The sequence below is a fragment of the Psammomys obesus genome, unplaced genomic scaffold, assembly GCF_907164565.1.
Source record: "Psammomys obesus unplaced genomic scaffold, mPsaObe1.curated_primary_1811, whole genome shotgun sequence".
Lineage (NCBI taxonomy): Eukaryota > Metazoa > Chordata > Mammalia > Rodentia > Muridae > Psammomys > Psammomys obesus.
Window position 1 is genome coordinate 1,302,114 of NW_026590767.1, and position 17,583 is coordinate 1,319,696.

The following is a 17,583-nucleotide window of genomic DNA, read 5'->3' on the forward strand; positions in this document are numbered from 1 at the left end:
GTGAGTTTGAGTTTCATGGTATATTTCAGTACTCTGTTGGGTTTTACAAACTAGCCTGTCTCTGTTTAAAGGTAATACCCTGTTCTCAGCGTGACGGTCTGTTTTGCCTACATGAAAATGGCTGTATAACCTTACGTGTCCGGAGGTCTTATAATAGCATCTTTACTACTTCAAATGATGAACCAGGTGGGAGCACATCTTACAGAGATGTTAGTGGTATTTTTCTTCTGGCCTTACAAATGTCACATGAAATAGTGTTGTCTTGAGAAAGAGTTAGAATGTAATTACACATATGACATAGAATAGTGCAAATGCCTGATGCCTTCTTTGTACAGTGGAGAGACAGTACTTTGTCCTTCTTTCTTGAGGTATGCATGGACCGAATAGATGGCTCCTGTTGTGAATATGTCTGCTGTGTTCCTTTAGCCTTGCACTCCTTGACTTTTGTTCTATGATAGCTTTCATTGTAAAATGACAAAGGTTGGTTAGTCTCCAAGTGTCAGATCTTTTGGAGAATAGAGTGCTTCTATGAAATGATGTAGTACATGTATAGATGAAAGAAATTTTATGAAGCACAGTGTTTTCAGATTTCTGCAAAGTATAGACTACAGTATGTTATTCACTGATGTCCTTCAAAGCAGTCTTTAAAATTTTAAAGACAAGGGTCGTGATCTTAGTTATCATTTTAGAGATTACCCATGTATCCAGTACTTATATGAGTTACTTTTATAATCTGAAGAAATTAGTAATAGTAAAGCATGACTCTTATTTGGGCAGTTTACACTACTGGCAGAATGCTATCCTTTTCGTTGAGGTTATTTACACTAAAACAGGTTGTTTGTTTTGTTTTTTCTGTGCTTCCTTACTGGCATCTGAAACAGTGGGGTTTTTTTTTGTTTGTTTGTTTGTTTGTTTTAAGATCCAGATCCTGTTCAGGAGCTTACTTATGACTTGAGAAGTCAGTGTGATGCAATCAGGGTGACGAAAACTGTTCGTCCCTTCAGTATGGTGTGCTGTCCTGTTAATGAGAATGCAGCTGCCCTCATAGTGAGCGATGGCAGGGTCATGATATGGGAACTCAAGTCTGCTGTGTGCAGCCGAAATGCACGGAACAGGTGAGTGAATGTAATTTGGGCTTTGATTGTTTTTGTTTGTTTGTTTGTTTCTGCTTTTATCATATAAATCATGTAAAAAGAGGAGGGCCATTTTTCTTTTTTTTATAAAACCATTTTAAAGGATATAGACACTAGATCATTAGGGAATTATGTTCTGACAGTGCTTCACCTGTGGCCAAGATTAGTAACTGTTGCTATAAAAGAAGAGCGCCATGGCCTGATGTTGATGTTTGAATACCTGATGGTAATGCAGGCTTTAAGTATGTGTAACAGCCTGATTGTTATGTCTTTGCAGTAGCTCCGCTGTGTCACCTTTATACTCACCAGTGTCTTTCTGTGGGATTCCTGTAGGAGTGCTACAGAATAAACTCCCAGACCTTTCCCTAGATAATATGATTGGTAAGCTCCTTTTACTTCTTTAACTTGCATGTTAGATATTTTTTATTTATTTTTTATTAATTACAGTTTATTCACTTTATATCCCCCCTGTACCTCCCTCCCACCTCCCCTCCCAATCCCACCCTCCCTCTTCCCAACCCGTGTCCCTCTCCCAGTCCACTGAAAAGGGAGGTCCTCCTCCCCTTCTCTCTGATCCTAGTCTATCAGATCTCATCAGGAATGGCTGCATTGTCTTCTTCTGTGGCCTGGTAAGGCTGCTCCCCCCTCAGGGGGAGGTAATCAAAGAGAAGGCCAATCAGTTCATGTCAGAGACAGTCCCAGTCCCCATTACTATGGAGGCCACTTGGATACTGAACTGCCATAGGCTACCTCTGTGCAGGGGTTCCAGGCCATCTCATAGAGTGGTCCTGGGCTGGAGTATCAGTTTCAGAAAAGATCCCTGTGCCCAGATTTTTAGGATCTGTTGCTGTCCTTGTGGAGCTCCTATCCTCTCTAGGTCTTATTATTTCCCACTTCTTTCATAAGAGTCCCTGCACTCTGCCCAAAGTTTGACTATGAGTCTCAATATCTGCCTCGATACCCTGCAGGGTTAAGCCTTTCAGAGGCCCTCTGTGATAGGCTCCTGTCCTGTTCCCTGTTTTCTCCCTACTCTGATGTCCATCCTCTTTGCCTTTCTGAATGGGGATTGAACATCTAAGCCAGAGTCCTCCTTCTTGCTTAGCTTCTTTAGGTGTACAGATTTTAGTATGTTTATCCTATATTATATGTCTAGTATCCACTTATGAGTGAGTATATACCTTGTGTCTTTCTGCTTCTGGGATACCTTACTCAGGATGATCTTTTTCAGTTCTCACCATTTACCTGCAAATTTCATGGTTTCCTTGTTTTGTTTTTTTTTTTTATCGGTGAGTAATATTCCATTGTGTAGATGTACCACAATTTCTACATCTTTTAGTTCTTATTCCAGACAAATCCCTGTGAGGAAGTTTGGACTCACTGATAGGTTTTACAGAATTATTTAATTAGGAATTTTCTGAGTTAATTGACTTTGCCTACTTTTAGTATAAAATATTAAAGTAAAAAGAACTATGAATGCAAATGAACAAAACTAATCAGTGACATGAAGCCCATACACAGGTAAATTTTTATGTTGTTAGGTGTCTGGGTGGTCAAATTGCAGTATTTAAAATAAAAGATGCAGACTGTCACACAGTTCTTGACAGTGGAGTTTATTTAAGTGTTAAATAAAGCTTTGTCACTTGAAAACATTTTAATTAAAACTTTTAATTTGAAACTTAATATGTGCTTGGTTTTAATGGAAAGCAGTTCAGTGAGCTATGGAGACTGGCTTATGTTTACTAGGTAAAGGCTACTGCTCATTGAGGCCTAAGCTGCCCTACTGTGCGAACTGCCTTTTACGGGAAAAATTACTTGAAACACGTGGCAGTTCCCAGGAGTCAAGTCAGCTCCCAGCTAATCCTGTCCATAGTATGTCTGTTAAACCTCTGTTGTTTTTTTTTTTTTTTTTGCAATATTCCACTGGTTAGTATAAATTGTATAGCTAATCCCAAAGGATTGTTTTAACTGAAATAAATTAATGATTTTTTTCTCTAATCTGTGTAGACTTCAGAATGACATTACTAAAATAAGTTGATAGCTTCAAAGGATTATACCCACCAGTCCTTAGTAATTTAACCTAGCAGTGTACATATGTTTTTTATTGCATACTTTTGACAAATCCAGTGTTCAATAGTGGTTTATTGAGGGAAGTTTGTGCATTTTTAATGAACAGTCTTTATTTTTATTATGGTTATTGGACTTATATTTTTGGGATAGGTTTTTAAGTAGAGTCATCGTTTAATTTGCATAAACAATGTATATGTAAATAATGCAACTTAATACTTTATTGACAAGCCTGTAATCCCAGAGCTGTCAAAAACTTGTAATGTCCCAGAGGTAGGGGCAAAAGAATCAGTTCAAGGTCATCCTGGGATACAAAGCAAGTTCAAAGTCAGTCAGGCTACAGTCTCAAAAAAAAGTATTATCTACAATGATACTTTGTATGTTGCATATATTCTTTATTAATATGATTATTTTTACTTTACATAGTTTAATATAAAATATTTCATGATAAACTTTATATTTTGTAGATATGATGATACATTAAGGCTTTTTATTAGCGATCAAGAGTTCTTTGAGTGTTTTTTTTTTTTTTGTGTGTGTGTGTGTGTGTATGTGTGTGGGCCTATTACCTCAATGTGTCCCTCGAGCTGAAAAGCAGCCCTGTAGAAAGCTAGTAAGGTGGTGTGTCTTGCAGCATCTCACTCTGTAGCTAGTACTCTAAGCCAGGTCTCTTGCTCTCTTTCTGGAGCCTTTTCTCAGTGCCCTTCTCCCAGGAGCTCTGTCTGAAGCACTCCCTGAATTCTGGGTAGCCTAACCATGGAGTAATGTATTCTGAGTCTTTGAAATAAATCCTTGAGTTAGTGGTGTGACTTAAGACCCATGAGCAGCTCCAGAGCTGTTGTGAGCCTGTTGAGATCAGCGGTTCTCAACCTTCCAGTGCTGTGACCCTTTAATACAGCTCTTCATGTTGGTAGTCCCAGCCATAAAATTACTTTCATTGCTATTTCATAATTCTAATTTTGTTACTGTTATGAATTGTAATGTAAATATCTGTGTTTTCCGATGGTCTTAGGTGACCCTGCGAAAAGATCCTTCAACTCCCCTAATGGGTCCCAACCCACAGAACTGTTTCTAGATCTGGTAAACATACTTAGATTTTTAAGGACAGCATGCTTTCTAATTAATCATTTATGTTTTTCATTATATATTAGGGCAAAGTGCCATTGCTGGAGAAGAGCACCCCAAAGGCTCCATTCTGCAGGAAGTGCATCTTAAATTCCTGCTGACAGGGCTGCTCTCAGGACTACCTGCTCCTCAGTTTGCCATCCGGATGTGCCCACCACTGACCACAAAAAACATTAAAATGTATCAGCCACTTCTTGCTGTTGGTGAGTACTTGGCCTATTTTTTGTTAAACTCATTTTATAAAATACTTAGATTTCCTTATTCCTAGAAAGTCCTTTATTCTCTCTGGGAATGTTTTAAAAGAAGAAATGAAGTGGGAGAAATTTTATAAATTTCCTTAAAATATTTTTTATCTTGTTTTCCTGTGCTTGAGATTATCTCTGTCAACACATTTCTGAAATATCAGGGACTGTCTGGGACAGTCAAAAAGCTTGAGGAATAGCAATAGCTATGAGTTATCATTTAGTACAGTAGTAGAAATGCTGATTAACCAAGTTAACACCAGCAACCGAGTGCTGGGCTCCATGCTTTGTGCACATTTAATCTCTAAAATTAGATTTTCTGCAGCTTCAGTATCGGGTAAACAGCTAACCAAAGGCCTGAGCCAAAGTTCCTTTAACTTCAGAAATCACATGTAATCACATCATTGTATGATTGTCTTGTCATGACTTGTTTAAAAGGAGACAAACCATAATAGAACATTCTGGTTAATGAGCTCAGGTTAGTTGTTTTTATAATAAACATTCTGAGCCTCAAAAATATCAATGTATACATGTAGAAAAGTTTAAATTATTATGTATATTGATAGGTATATATAAATTGTAAGTACATGTAAATTATTATATATATTTTGAAGTCTTATGTCCTTGATACTAGATAATATGTCCCTGAAGTTAGTTAAGATTACAGAGTTTATGAGATTAGCCCCATTTTGATGAGAAAGGAAACATTTTTTTTCCTTACTCATTTTGTTTTTTACGTATATAATTTGGATTCTTTTGTAGAAGATAAAGTTAACAAAAGACGATTGTTGAAATTGACACTCCTACTAAATTAGCCCTTGTCTCTCCCATCATTTGGAAAGGTACAAGTACCGGTTCTGTCCTGGTTTACCACCTCACCAGTGGCCTGCTGCACAAGGAGTTAAGTGTGCACTCCTGTGAAGTCAAGTGAGTACCTGTGAGATCACAGACACTGACAATCCTAGAAGAAACTCTGAGGAGTCTCTGCAGCGGTGTGTGCAGCAGTGACTGCTTGCATTTGAATGACAAATGTGCACCTCGCTAGTGGACATAGGAATGGACACTCATTGTCTACTTTATACAGGGCAAGGCATTTGTGAATTTCTCCTGATTCCAGGCGCTTTTCTCACTGGAAATCACTATGTTGCCAGGTTTATCTAGCTTATTTCTTAGTTTGATTAAGATCTGTCAGGACTGCTCATGGTAAAGTTGAATAAAGTCATTTTTAATTGTTAGTTGAATATCACCAGAAAAGACACAAACTGAGAAGCATTTATTTGATTTGGAGATGCAGTATCGGTGTGAGTACAGTGTGTGGAGAGGTTTCTCAGAGATGGCTAAATTAGGAGCTGAGAACCTCCTGCATTTGCTCTAGGGTGCTGCTGTGGGCATGCTTCTATGTCTGCTTTAGGGTGCTTCTTCAGACACACGCCACATCTTTGTTTGAATGTGGAACTGTTTCCCTTTTCTGCCCATGACTGATTCACTACAGAAGGTACATCTACATGTAAAATGCCCAGTGCTTTAATAATCTAATGAACATACAAAACAGGTTCTGCGTTTTGTAAGTTAATCTTGTGTGAAAGCCTAGGTGAATCTAGTAAGCATACTTTAGTATAAATGTTTTCTAGGTGGAGCAAGGTTAACCTTGTGAGTATCACAACTGTGATTACAATAGCAATCTCTTTCAAGAGCACTGCCTGTGGTGCAGCCCAGGGAAGTATTTTTTGCTGTCTCTCCAGTGTCTCTGCAAACACATTTAAATAAATAGTAATGTCTTCAAGACATTGAACTTGGGGTACTGTGGCACTGTGTCTTTTTGGGCGCAGGGCCTCAGCTGACCGTTCGGCCACTTCTTTCAGTGGTCTCTGCTACCACTGTTTTTTTGTGTCTTACCTTTCTCTTCCTTTCCTGTCTACGTTTCCTTTTACCCTTATCTTTTTTGCACTATAGCTACTTTTATGGCTGACACGAACCAATCAGAACTCTGCACTGCTAACCAGTTACTTGTTCTAAGAAGATTCTGTTCTGTGTCAATATGTTGTGTCCATCATTTCATTGACAACCCTAAAAAGTAGGTGCTGTCACCTTTCTAATGGATAGACAAAGAAACCGAGTAATGCAAAGCCTAGGAAAATGGTGGATGGGATTCACTCTAGACCCCCAGCTATGGTCTTTGTGGTCTGCGTTCCAGGTCTCCTGTTAAGAAATCCATTGATTGGATTTAATGATGGTAATAAAATTAAATGTTGACTGAGCCAAGAATCATGCTGAGAATTTGACATGAGCTTCCAGAAGATCATGCATGTTGTCACTAGTTTCTGGATTCTGAACCTCAGTAACTCATCTGTCCCAGAGTCAGGGTATGCATATTGCCACGTACTTGCACGTACTGTGGTCTTATTTTTGCTCATGTCGTCTTGAAAGTGTTTTCTGGACCTTGAATACTCTGGGGCATATGCCGCTCACACAGAGGAGTGCTGCGAATGGTCCTATGCAGGTGCCCACTTTTCTTATGAACGTACCTCTTTGTTGACATTTTGAAGGTAATTCACTTTATATTCAAAGTCGTTACTCAAGAGGATGCTAAAATGCTGCTGTCTTTGTGTTTCAATTAATGTAGCTTAGTATTACAATTAAAACCATTATGAAAATTTCACAGATGTGCTATAAAAAGTTCTGAACCTATTAGCAATAAACCCAAATGTATTCTTGATTTTTCATATGCAAATTAAGGCTAACTCCTAGATAGTTGTTTTTGCTCTTGAATGTATGTAGACATATGGCCAGACACTATAGAATGATGAGAGTCATGGGGGAGAGGGCACAGGGAACATGTTTCAGTGTTTTACAAGGAATGTTGCACTGTTATTGGACATTTTCTGAAAAACTATAATTGGAGGCTTTTCTCCTTATAACCTAGTGGCAGATACAGAAGTTAGAAAGTGGGATGATTGATTCTGTTAGGTCATTAGTTTGTATCTTTGTCTAGTGGGATGCGTTTAAAGCAGTGTTCTGCTACTACGAAGAACTTAAGAACAGTAGTTTGTATAGACATGGATTGAATTAATATTGCTAGGATTACATTGAAGTATTTGTGGAGAATGAAATGGCTTGTTGTTTACCTGAAAATTTGCAGAAGAATCTTAGGATTAGGGTCTTTCAAAATTGTGTGCTCCCATCCTTGAGAAGTAGCCTCTGTGTTGTACTGTGTAGAGATGCCCAGCATACTCAGCTGTGAACCCATAGCAATCTGATGATGAATTCGAAGATTACATTTGTTCTGTGGCTAGGGATCCTACCAAAAAGATCAGAGGAACCCTATATCAGGAATGAGCTGCTGTTCTTAGTCCTTCACATATTCAGGATAGAGTTAAGCCTGGACAACAGCATTCTAATCCCGAGGGCAGTGTGAAGCTCAGCTGTGTCTGAGAGGAGTTTTTAATTCTTTTCTTCTGACAGCAAACCCCTTCCTTATCTGATCCACTTTGAAATCCAGCTTGATTTTGCTTTACTTAAGGTATTCTTAAGTATTCTGTTCAAAAGCAACGTGGTCACACTGCCAAATTACAGATAAGCAGCTCCTGCAGGTTCTGCTGAGTTCCTGAGTGGCTGTGTTAACCATGAGTGTGATAATATCCTGTCCTGTGTGCGCTCAATAATGTTTCTGTGTATCTAATGAGACTGGGATGCGGAGGGTAAGCAAGTACTAGAGTCAGTCTATTCCAGTGTATCTGGAGAAAGGAGAGAAATTAATGTACCCATTTCAAACAGCCGTTAATCAGAGTGTTTTGTACAGCTTTTTTTTTTTTTTTGAAATGGTTGTAATCCTAGCTGTCAGAGCTATTGCTACTGCTTCAACTGTTATTTTTAGCTCCCTGTGGATAATAGTGTCCTTCTGCCAAAAGACAAGTACACGAGTACATAGGAACCAATGAGGAAAATGTTTGTAGCTAACAGAGCAGGTAAGACTTAACTATGGTGTCTAACCCCAGTAACCCCACCTTTGGGAGGCTGAGGCAGGAGAATGACCATGGGCTACATAGTGTACTAGAGGTCAGCCTGGAATACAGAGCAAGACTGTCTCAAAAAGAACATAAGTAACAGCGGGTAAGCAAGTAAGCTTGGCTGAGGCAAATGTCTGATAGTTTTGAAAGCTGCAAACAGGAACTTATACACACAGGAGATAATTGTACTACTTTGGAAAAAAGCAAAACAGAAAAAAAGTATCTCATGCAAATCTAGTGATTGCATTCAGATTGCTGTAGCTCAGAGGTCAATAAACATTTTTTCATAAAGGATCAGTAATAACGTTTTGAGGCTTAAGAGTTTAGATCCCGAAGCCTCTCAAGCTGCTCAAGTCTGCCATTGTATATGAGAGCAGCCATAGGCACCACATTCACATGGCAAACAGCGGTCTGTAAATACTGATGGACAACTGTAAATGGGACCCAGCTTTATACTGTGTCCTAGCCGGCCTTACTATTTACTACATGGGAGAAAGGGTGTCATGCTCACCTGTCGGCCCCCTGTGGACAAGGCATCACATGCTGTCCTGTGGGTGGCCCTCACTGAGCCCGTGTGTTCTCTGTGTGATGGAACCTTTTCAGCGTCTGTCTCCTCCTCCAGCTGAGAGCTGAAGGCAGACTCTGCTCCATCAGGGTTTGCTCTAGTTTTGCAGATGGGAATTTTGATAACACTCCCAGTAGTCACTTTAAGAATTCTTTAGTGAGTGTTTCTGTGCTGCTTGTTTTAAGCACTTAGGACCTTGAAAATGACTGTGAAGTGTTTTTTCCTCACTGCATTTTAGTATCTATCTTAACAATTGTCTTGTCATTACACTTGGATATAAAGTTTTAGTTAGACCAAATTTCACTTGCTTCAGAATATGCAGTAATGTGGGCTAAAAAGGTATGAATGTCATTCTTTATTACATTATGTAATAAAATGCGGTCTTAGGAAAACCCTCATTTTCAACTAAAATTTTCAAAATAAAATTTCAAATAAAATTTTCAAATGAAAAAAAAAATACAAAACTAAAATTTGTTTGCTTTCTAGGGGTATTGAATGGACAAGCTTGACCAGTTTTCTCTCCTTTGCTGCTTCAACCCCAAACAACATGGGGCTAGTAAGAAATGAACTTCAGCTGGTTGATCTCCCAACAGGTCTGTGTGTCACCTTACTAAAAGATTCGAGTGCTGTGTCATGCTGTTGGAAGACACTGTTTACATAAAATTTTCTCAGCGTTTTCTTTCACTATGGTGTGTGTTCTTACATCCCGTTAACTAGGGCTTTCTTTGGTTCTGGAATAATTGCCCTAGGAAAGCCACAGCATTGCTTTCATGTGCACAAGAATGTACATAAGTACAGGTTGGTGCAGCACACAGTAAGTGGAAACCATTAGCTGAACCCACAACTCCTGCAGTGTGTTATGGACAGCAGCATTCGTGCAGAGGAGGACGACTTGTGGGAGTCAGTTCCTTAACCATGTTGATCCTCGGATTGAACAAATGGAAAGTTCCTTTCCCGCTGAGCCATTTCACTGGCCCTCTAAAAGATCAATTTTTAAGCTTTCTCTGTAGTTGCATTTTTAGGTCCTCTGCTGAGAGTTTGGACCATTGTAGGAAGCCTCTAGAAATTTTATAGGTTAGCAATGATTTTTTAAATGCTTAAATTTAAAATTGTTTCTAGCTGAAGGTTGTGAATGAGGGAAACTTGAATAGTTTGCAATAGAAAACATGTGGGATGCAGCTGCATTCACACAGTGTTGCCAGTGTGGGGAAGCCCTGAGTTCTAGCTCTAGCACCACACAGACCAGGAGTTGAGCCCAGCACTCAGGAGGAGGAAGACACTCAGCTACATAATGAGTTCAAGGCCAACCTAAGACACATGAGCCCTGTCCATAGGAGAGGGTTTCTTAATCTGGGAGAGGGCTCCGTAGGTAACCCAAATGAGGGTTTTTCTGAATATTTGAATATTTGTGCACACTCACGAACTCAAACACACAATACATAACTCAATGTAATAAATAAAAAAAGCATTCCAGTAAAGTAACTTGTTCAGAATTATTACAGCATGGAATTCAGTGCATTTCAGGAAGAACTTAAAACTGTAATAGCACATGAATTTTAAAGACAGTGATTTCAAATAAGTGAGTTTTTTCAAAATAATGCAGTAGCTGGGCATGGTGGCCAAATCTCATTGAGTTCCAGGCCAGCCAGAGCTACATGGTGAGACCCTGTCTCAAAAAACCCAAACAAACAAGGAAACCACAGTAAAATCAGTATTTCCGAATGATTTCAAATAATAATGATGTGTAGGTGTGAGGAGTGTTTGTTTTTCTGAATATTGTTGGTATTAAAGAGTCGGCCATTGCCCATATTCCAGTTGTTGCTATAATATCAGGAGGTGACCTACCTGAGGACTTAAGGTCCCGGCGTCCTTTTTCTAGAACTACTGGCTCAGACTTTCTCTAAAGCAATGCCATATCCTAGAGCTTGAGCAATACTATTATTAGTCATTAATGTTTTTTAAAATCCCCATCTGTTTTCTTCAGCAGGATTGTTGTTTAATTTAGAATTTTTTGTTGTAGGTTTCTCTTGTCTGTAATAATCAACAATTGCTGGTTTCCTGGAGAGAGAGTTGTGAACACTCAGGTTGTAGCTGGATGCTCTAGAGCAGTGCTTCTCAATCTTCCTAACACTGCGGCACTTTAATACAGTTCCTCATGTTGTGGTGACCCTCAATCATAAAGTTATTTTCATTGCTACTTCATAACTGTGATTTTGCTACTGTTATGAATCGTAATGTAAATATTGTGTTTTCCGGTGGTCATAGGGGACCCCTTTGAAAGGGTCATTTGACATCCCCTCCTCCCAAGGTGTTTGTTGTGACCCACAGGTTGAAACCACTGCCCTAGAGGTTAGTATACTAGCAGATTCTAGAAAGGCCCATTTTTGGAGCCTGGGTTGCACTTGCTGCCAGCAGGAGCAAGGGTGTGTAGGTGTGTTCAGTTGTTTTTCAACCATTATGTTCTCTCTTTAATTCAATGTAAGTAAAAAATATTACAAGACGGTATTAAAATTATTAATATTTGTTCAGATGAAAGGTAAAATTTGTTTTTATTTTTGAAAACTGTTATCGTTTTTGCACTTAACTAATACAGCATATAGTTATAACTCCCAAATTTCTCTCAGAAAGACATGTTGCTAGGAATGTGCTCAGATATTTCATTTAATACTTCGTACATAGGATAAGAAATCTTAAATATTTATTTCAAGAGGTTATTTTCTCCCAACTAATCAGTATTTGAAAACATGGGTGTGTCTTCTATGACTTTAAATGCACAGTGAATCACTACCAGGCCACAGATACCCTTTAGAGTTCTATCTCAAAGTTTCTAGTTAAATTACAGAATTTAAGAAACTATATAACATTAAAATGCCTTTTTTATGTAATTGATATTTTTTTTGGAATTTTTCATATTTTAAGACCCTTTTAAATGTACCTGTTAGGATGGGCTTTGAAGCAAAAGACTGAATGAACAGGAGGCGGAGAGCATGGCTGGCCGGAGCAAGTAGTAGGGCTTCTTGTTCTTCTCTGTGGTGCGTGCTGTTCACCTTCTCGTTTTTCAATTGAAGGAAGGAACACTGCTTTTCGTGGTGATAGGGGCAACGATGAATCACCCATTGAAATGATCAAAGTGTCTCACTTGAAGTAAGTGCCAACCTACACTATCTACAGTATAATCTCACAAAAGTTAAAACACAGAGCTGTGTTTTAACTTTTAAGAAAGTAGGGGTATGCTAAATATTCCTAGAATTTGTTAGTAATAGCAAATAGTTCTGTGTGGCCATATAAAAAAACGTATTTGACCACAGATGTGGAAGACAGCCTTGAGATACTCTGTTCTTTTTGATTTCCTTTTCACCTCCCTTTTCTTGTTTTCAGTAACCGTACTTTACCTGTATTTTTTTCTTGGAACAAAAAATTCAAAAGACTTTTGGGAATAAAATGAACCTAAGTGGAATACAAAGAAAATGAGATCTTTCACAATAACCCCATGCTCAAAAGGACACAAGAATACAAGACACAGTCTTTATTAGGAAAACACATTTTATCAATTCATAAAACTGGCTGTGCTAGCTAGTCTTAGACCACCTTGACACAATCTAGAGCTGTCTAAAAGGAGGGAACCTCAATTGAGAAAATGGTTCCATAAGATCCAGCTAAAGGGCATTTTCTTAATTAGTGATTGTGGTAGGGCCCAGCCCATTGTGGGTGTTGCCATCACCAGGCTGGTAGCCCTGGGTTCTATAAGAAAGCAGGCTGAGCAAGCCATGGGGAGAAAGACAGTAAGCATGAGTTCAAGGCCAACCTAAGACACATGAGCCCTGTCCCAGTTCCCCTTAATAGGGAACCCACTTGGATACTGAGCTGCCATGGGCTTCATCCGAGCAGGGGTTCTAGGTTATATCCATGCATGTTCCTTGGTTGGAGAAACAGTCTCAGAAAAGATCCCTGTACCCAGATATATTTGGTCCTTGTGGAGCTCCTGTCCTCTCCATGTCATACTAACTTCTTCTTTCATATGATTCCCTGCACTCTGCCCAAGGTTTGATTATGAGTCTAGGCATATATCCAAAAGATGCTCAAATACACAGCAAGGACATTTGCTCAACCATGTTTGTAGCAGCTTTATTCGTAACTGCCAGAACCTGGAGACAACCCAGATGTCCCTCAATGGAGGAATGGATACAGAAATTGTGGTACTTTTACACAATGTAATACTACTCAGCAATTAAAAACAAGGAAATAATGAAATTTGTAGACAAATGGTGGGATCTAGAAAAGATCATCCTGAGTGAGGTATCCCAGAAGCAGAAAGACATACACAATATATACTCACTTATAAGTGGATGGACCTATAAGATAGGATAAATATACTAAAATCTGTATATCTAAAGAAGATAAACAAGAAAGAGGACCTAGGGTAAGATGATCAATCTTCACTTAGAAAGGCAAATGAGATGGACATTGGAAGTAGGAGAAAACAGGTAACAGGACAGGTGTCTACCACAGAGGGCCTGCCTCTTAAAGACACTACCTAGCATTGTATCAACAGAGATCTTTTTGATAGATTTTTTTTTTTTTGTTATTGTTGTTGTTATTTATTTTAGGCAGTATTTGGCAGTTGTTTTCAAAGATAAACCCCTGGAATTGTGGGATATTAGAACTTGCACCCTTCTTAGAGAAATGTCGAGAAGCTTCCCTGCTATAACTGCATTGGTAAGTTTGCTATAACTTCATTGGTAAGTCATTGAGTACCGATCTGTGTTGTAGCTACTTTTCTGTGGCTTGGATTAATATCATTCCTGCCATGTATTTTCTTGTTAAAATGTATTAATGTCTGGATAACTTGAGGAACATAATAAATATATGTATGAAAGAAGATGGCTGTCATTCTTGAAATAAAAAGATATAAAGTTGGCTATGATATCAGCTATTAGTACTTTTTTTAAAGCCATAGAAATAAAACCAGTGTCCTATTTACATAAGAAGAGGAAATGGAGCCATTTCTGATCAATAGAGTTTGGAACAGACCCATGGGTTTTGGGGGGCCAAATACACAATATAGTCATATGCAAATCAAAAAGAATAGTTAGTCTAAGAGGTGGGTGTAAAAGAAAACTCTCTCACCTTTTACTTTTTAGGTTGTCATGTTAAGCACCGCCTACTCTCCCTTTTCTCTACTCTTGGGCCTCTCACTAGAGTCCTTAGACCCTCAAGACAAACATTATTCTACTCTAATGAAGGAAAAAAAAAAAGAATAAGAAACAGAATGGTTTGTAACACAGCACTATTCATGTAAATTAGGATCTCATGCGTGTGAGAATTAGCTATGGGAGCACACCCTGAAATGTCAGCACTGGAGAGGCAGAAGTAGGAGGGCAGCACATTTTATACATCCTAAGCTGGACAGCAGAAGAAAGGAAGACTACTGTCTTAGGAATAGTCACGTGCACAGTAACCACGTTTTAAGAACTTTTATAGGACAGGGCTGGAGACGTAGCTCAGCAGCTAAGAGTACTAACTGCTTTTTCAGAGGCGTGCCTGGTGTTCAATTTTTAGCACCCACGTGGTAGTTCACAACTATTCATCATTAATGCATGTTGTGCACGGTCATGTATACAGCAAAACACACACATAAATTATACATAGAAAAGGAACTTTTACATGAGATGATAGTGGATTAAGCTCATCTGAAAAGGTGAAGGTGTAAGGGTAGTCATGTAAATGAGCAGCTTTGTGAGCACCTGTGCCTGAGAATGGGCCTGGTAAAAAGCTTGATTCGCTAAGCTAACCTGTATGGGTGGGAATGTACAGGACTGTAGTGGAATTCAAGGAAGCATGAAAAACTACTTCTAGAAGGTTGCCATTAAACAGTGTCCTTTCCTGGGAATCAGCTGTGTGCTGATAGTAAGTGGCTGTGCCCAGCTGCTCCGAGCAGACTTTGCTAGAAGGGAGCCTGGCATGTCTGTATGTCTGCTGTGCAGGAATGGTCACCATCTCACAACCTGAAGAGCCTGAGAAAGAAGCAGCTTGCCACACGGGAGGCCATGGCCCGCCAGACTGTCGTCTCGGACACAGAGTTGGGTGCTGTGGAGTCATCTGTGATCAGGTACAGTGTTCTGTCCCCTGTTGGTAGACCTTTGCACAGCCCATGTCCTGGCAGAGAACCTGACGGATGCCACACAGGGCATCTCTGGTAGCGTGTTAGACTGCACTTCTGAGCATGTGGTCAGTGCTGAGCTTTGTTGTTCTTGTGCTCAGTGTTGTCGGTAATATGCAGTGCTACTGACCTGTCAGCAGCCATGGGTGTTATCAAGCCAGCACCTTTATCCCATGAATGTCGAAATGCAACTGAACACTGATCCGGATAGAAATGGTCACCTTCCCAGAAAATGGACTGTGATCCCTGGATTATTATACTAACCTATAGAGGTTTTTAAATGGCCTTGGACTTCCTGTAAATGCATCCATATGGTGGGTATTAATGGGTGTTACTCTAGGGAAAAAAAATCTTTTTTTCTATCTTAAAGTTTATTACAGGAGGCAGAAAGTAAGTCTGAACTCAGTCAGAACATCTCTGCTCGGGAGCATTTTGTGTTTACTGACAATGATGGCCAAGTCTATCATCTCACTGTTGAAGGAAACTCTGTGAAAGACAGTGCCCGGATTCCACCAGACGTGAGTGTTGGCCTCGAGTACATCTCTATGGCGTGTGGGCAGGGATCGTTATCCAATGAAGACATAGTTAAGGAAACATCCCAGAAAAACCACATAAAACAAATGTTACTATTTGAGGAGAAGTCATTGCCGATTGAAGTTGGTCCATTCCCTGCAGAATACCATAGCCACTGTGATCTCAGATCACATGTACTGTTCCATCTTCCCACAGTGTCGGTTCAAAGGAATTAGTTCTGTCCGCTTATGAAACTGAGGACAGGAAGGGACTTTCCAAGGTTCATGGCTGAATTGTGACAGAACCATGTTTGGAACTTAGCATCAGCAGCCATCTGTTTCTATTCATGGATTTCCATGAAATACTTGGTTAGTTTGGGATAATTGTAATCAGGCTGTAAGTGTAGTGGTATTAATATTTACTCATTTGTGGGTATCTTTTTTTGGCCTTTGGAATCAATTATAGTTAATAATTAGCATCAGCATACATCTTACAGATTGCTTTTAATAGATGAATTAATAAACTGTTAACCATTACAGATTACAATTAAATGGAGGCATAAAGGGGATTTCAAACAATGTGTATTTAATTAAAACTTCTTTCTAAAAATAGATGGCCTATAGAAAGCTGATTCCCATATTTAAAGTGTCTCAGTAAATGACTAGCTGCAGTCATTTAAAGGTAAATGGGGCAGAAAGACAGTCTCTCTTCCTGTGATAAACACTGTGGCTATAGCTATGGAAAGAAAGGGCTTATTTCCTCCTACACCTCTCAGGTGTAGGTACACAAACTACCACTGAAGGAAGTCAGGGTGGAGCGGAAACAGATGCCATGAGGAATGCCGTTTATTGGCTTATTCACTATGACTTGCCTTCCCTGGTTTCTTACACAACCCAGGACTGCCTGCCCAGGGATGGCACTGCCCACAGTGAGTTGGGACACACATCAATCATCAATAAGATAATCTCCCCAGGCCAATCTGCTGGAGGCATGTTCTCAGTTGAGGTTCCCTCTTCACAGATGACCCTCACCTATGTCAAGTTTACATAAAGCCTAGCTATCACGGGTATCCCTTCCTAGATGGCGCCATCACATGGCTTTTGGGGGGTGGAGGAGAGCCAAGTGTTTCTTCAAATACTTGTGTCACCTCTAATCTTGGTGACTGACTTCTCTTCAAGTGAGTGACTCAAGATAGCCAGATCATATGGCCTGCTTTCAGAAGTTAGACTCTGTCACTTTTGCAGTCCTTGGCTCAGGCCTACTCAGGCCTGCGGGACGTGACTGTTGTGGCCCTTGAGTAGATGGAGTCCTTTAGAGGCTAGCTACTAGGTTTCCTGTATTGACAAAGAATTGAAGAAATTTCCCTAAAACCTTTATTCTAAAGCCAAAGTTAACATCAGAATCTTTTCATATTATAGCATACAATAAGTCATATCTGAGACTTGGTAATATCTACTTGTAAGTACATCTGGTGTTGTCTCACATAACATTTTGAAAGGATGGATTTGTAATATGAATGTAGGAAGTTGATGTTTGGTGTTTATAATAAGAAAGTAACAAATGTATGCAAAGAAAAGCCATTGTAGCTAATGCTACTAAAAGTTGGAAGACCCCATTGTGTAACTTTAGCCTCCACATAGCTCCTCTTTTAGAACTTCAGGAAAGATGCTCTTACAGAGTCACCTACAAATAGTTTGGTCCCTTCACTTTCCAGTAGCTTCACACTGAGGCTAGAATATAAAGGGGCTAAAAACTCAAAACACTAGGCCTTCCA

The 17,583-nt window shown here is 39.4% G+C and overlaps 1 protein-coding gene across 1 annotated transcript in view; it reads left to right on the forward strand.

Moving 5' to 3' along the window:
* Wdr11 (WD repeat domain 11) overlaps positions 1–17,583 on the forward strand; it is a 43,670-nt gene that overhangs the window by 11,287 nt on the left and 14,800 nt on the right. The window contains exons 7-16 of the mRNA XM_055608869.1: positions 72–186; positions 920–1,115; positions 1,411–1,514; positions 4,349–4,525; positions 5,407–5,491; positions 9,623–9,729; positions 12,205–12,280; positions 13,744–13,852; positions 15,121–15,245; positions 15,667–15,814. Of these exons, the coding sequence (XP_055464844.1) occupies positions 72–186; positions 920–1,115; positions 1,411–1,514; positions 4,349–4,525; positions 5,407–5,491; positions 9,623–9,729; positions 12,205–12,280; positions 13,744–13,852; positions 15,121–15,245; positions 15,667–15,814 (1,242 nt within the window). The remainder of the gene's footprint in view (positions 1–71; positions 187–919; positions 1,116–1,410; positions 1,515–4,348; positions 4,526–5,406; positions 5,492–9,622; positions 9,730–12,204; positions 12,281–13,743; positions 13,853–15,120; positions 15,246–15,666; positions 15,815–17,583) is intronic.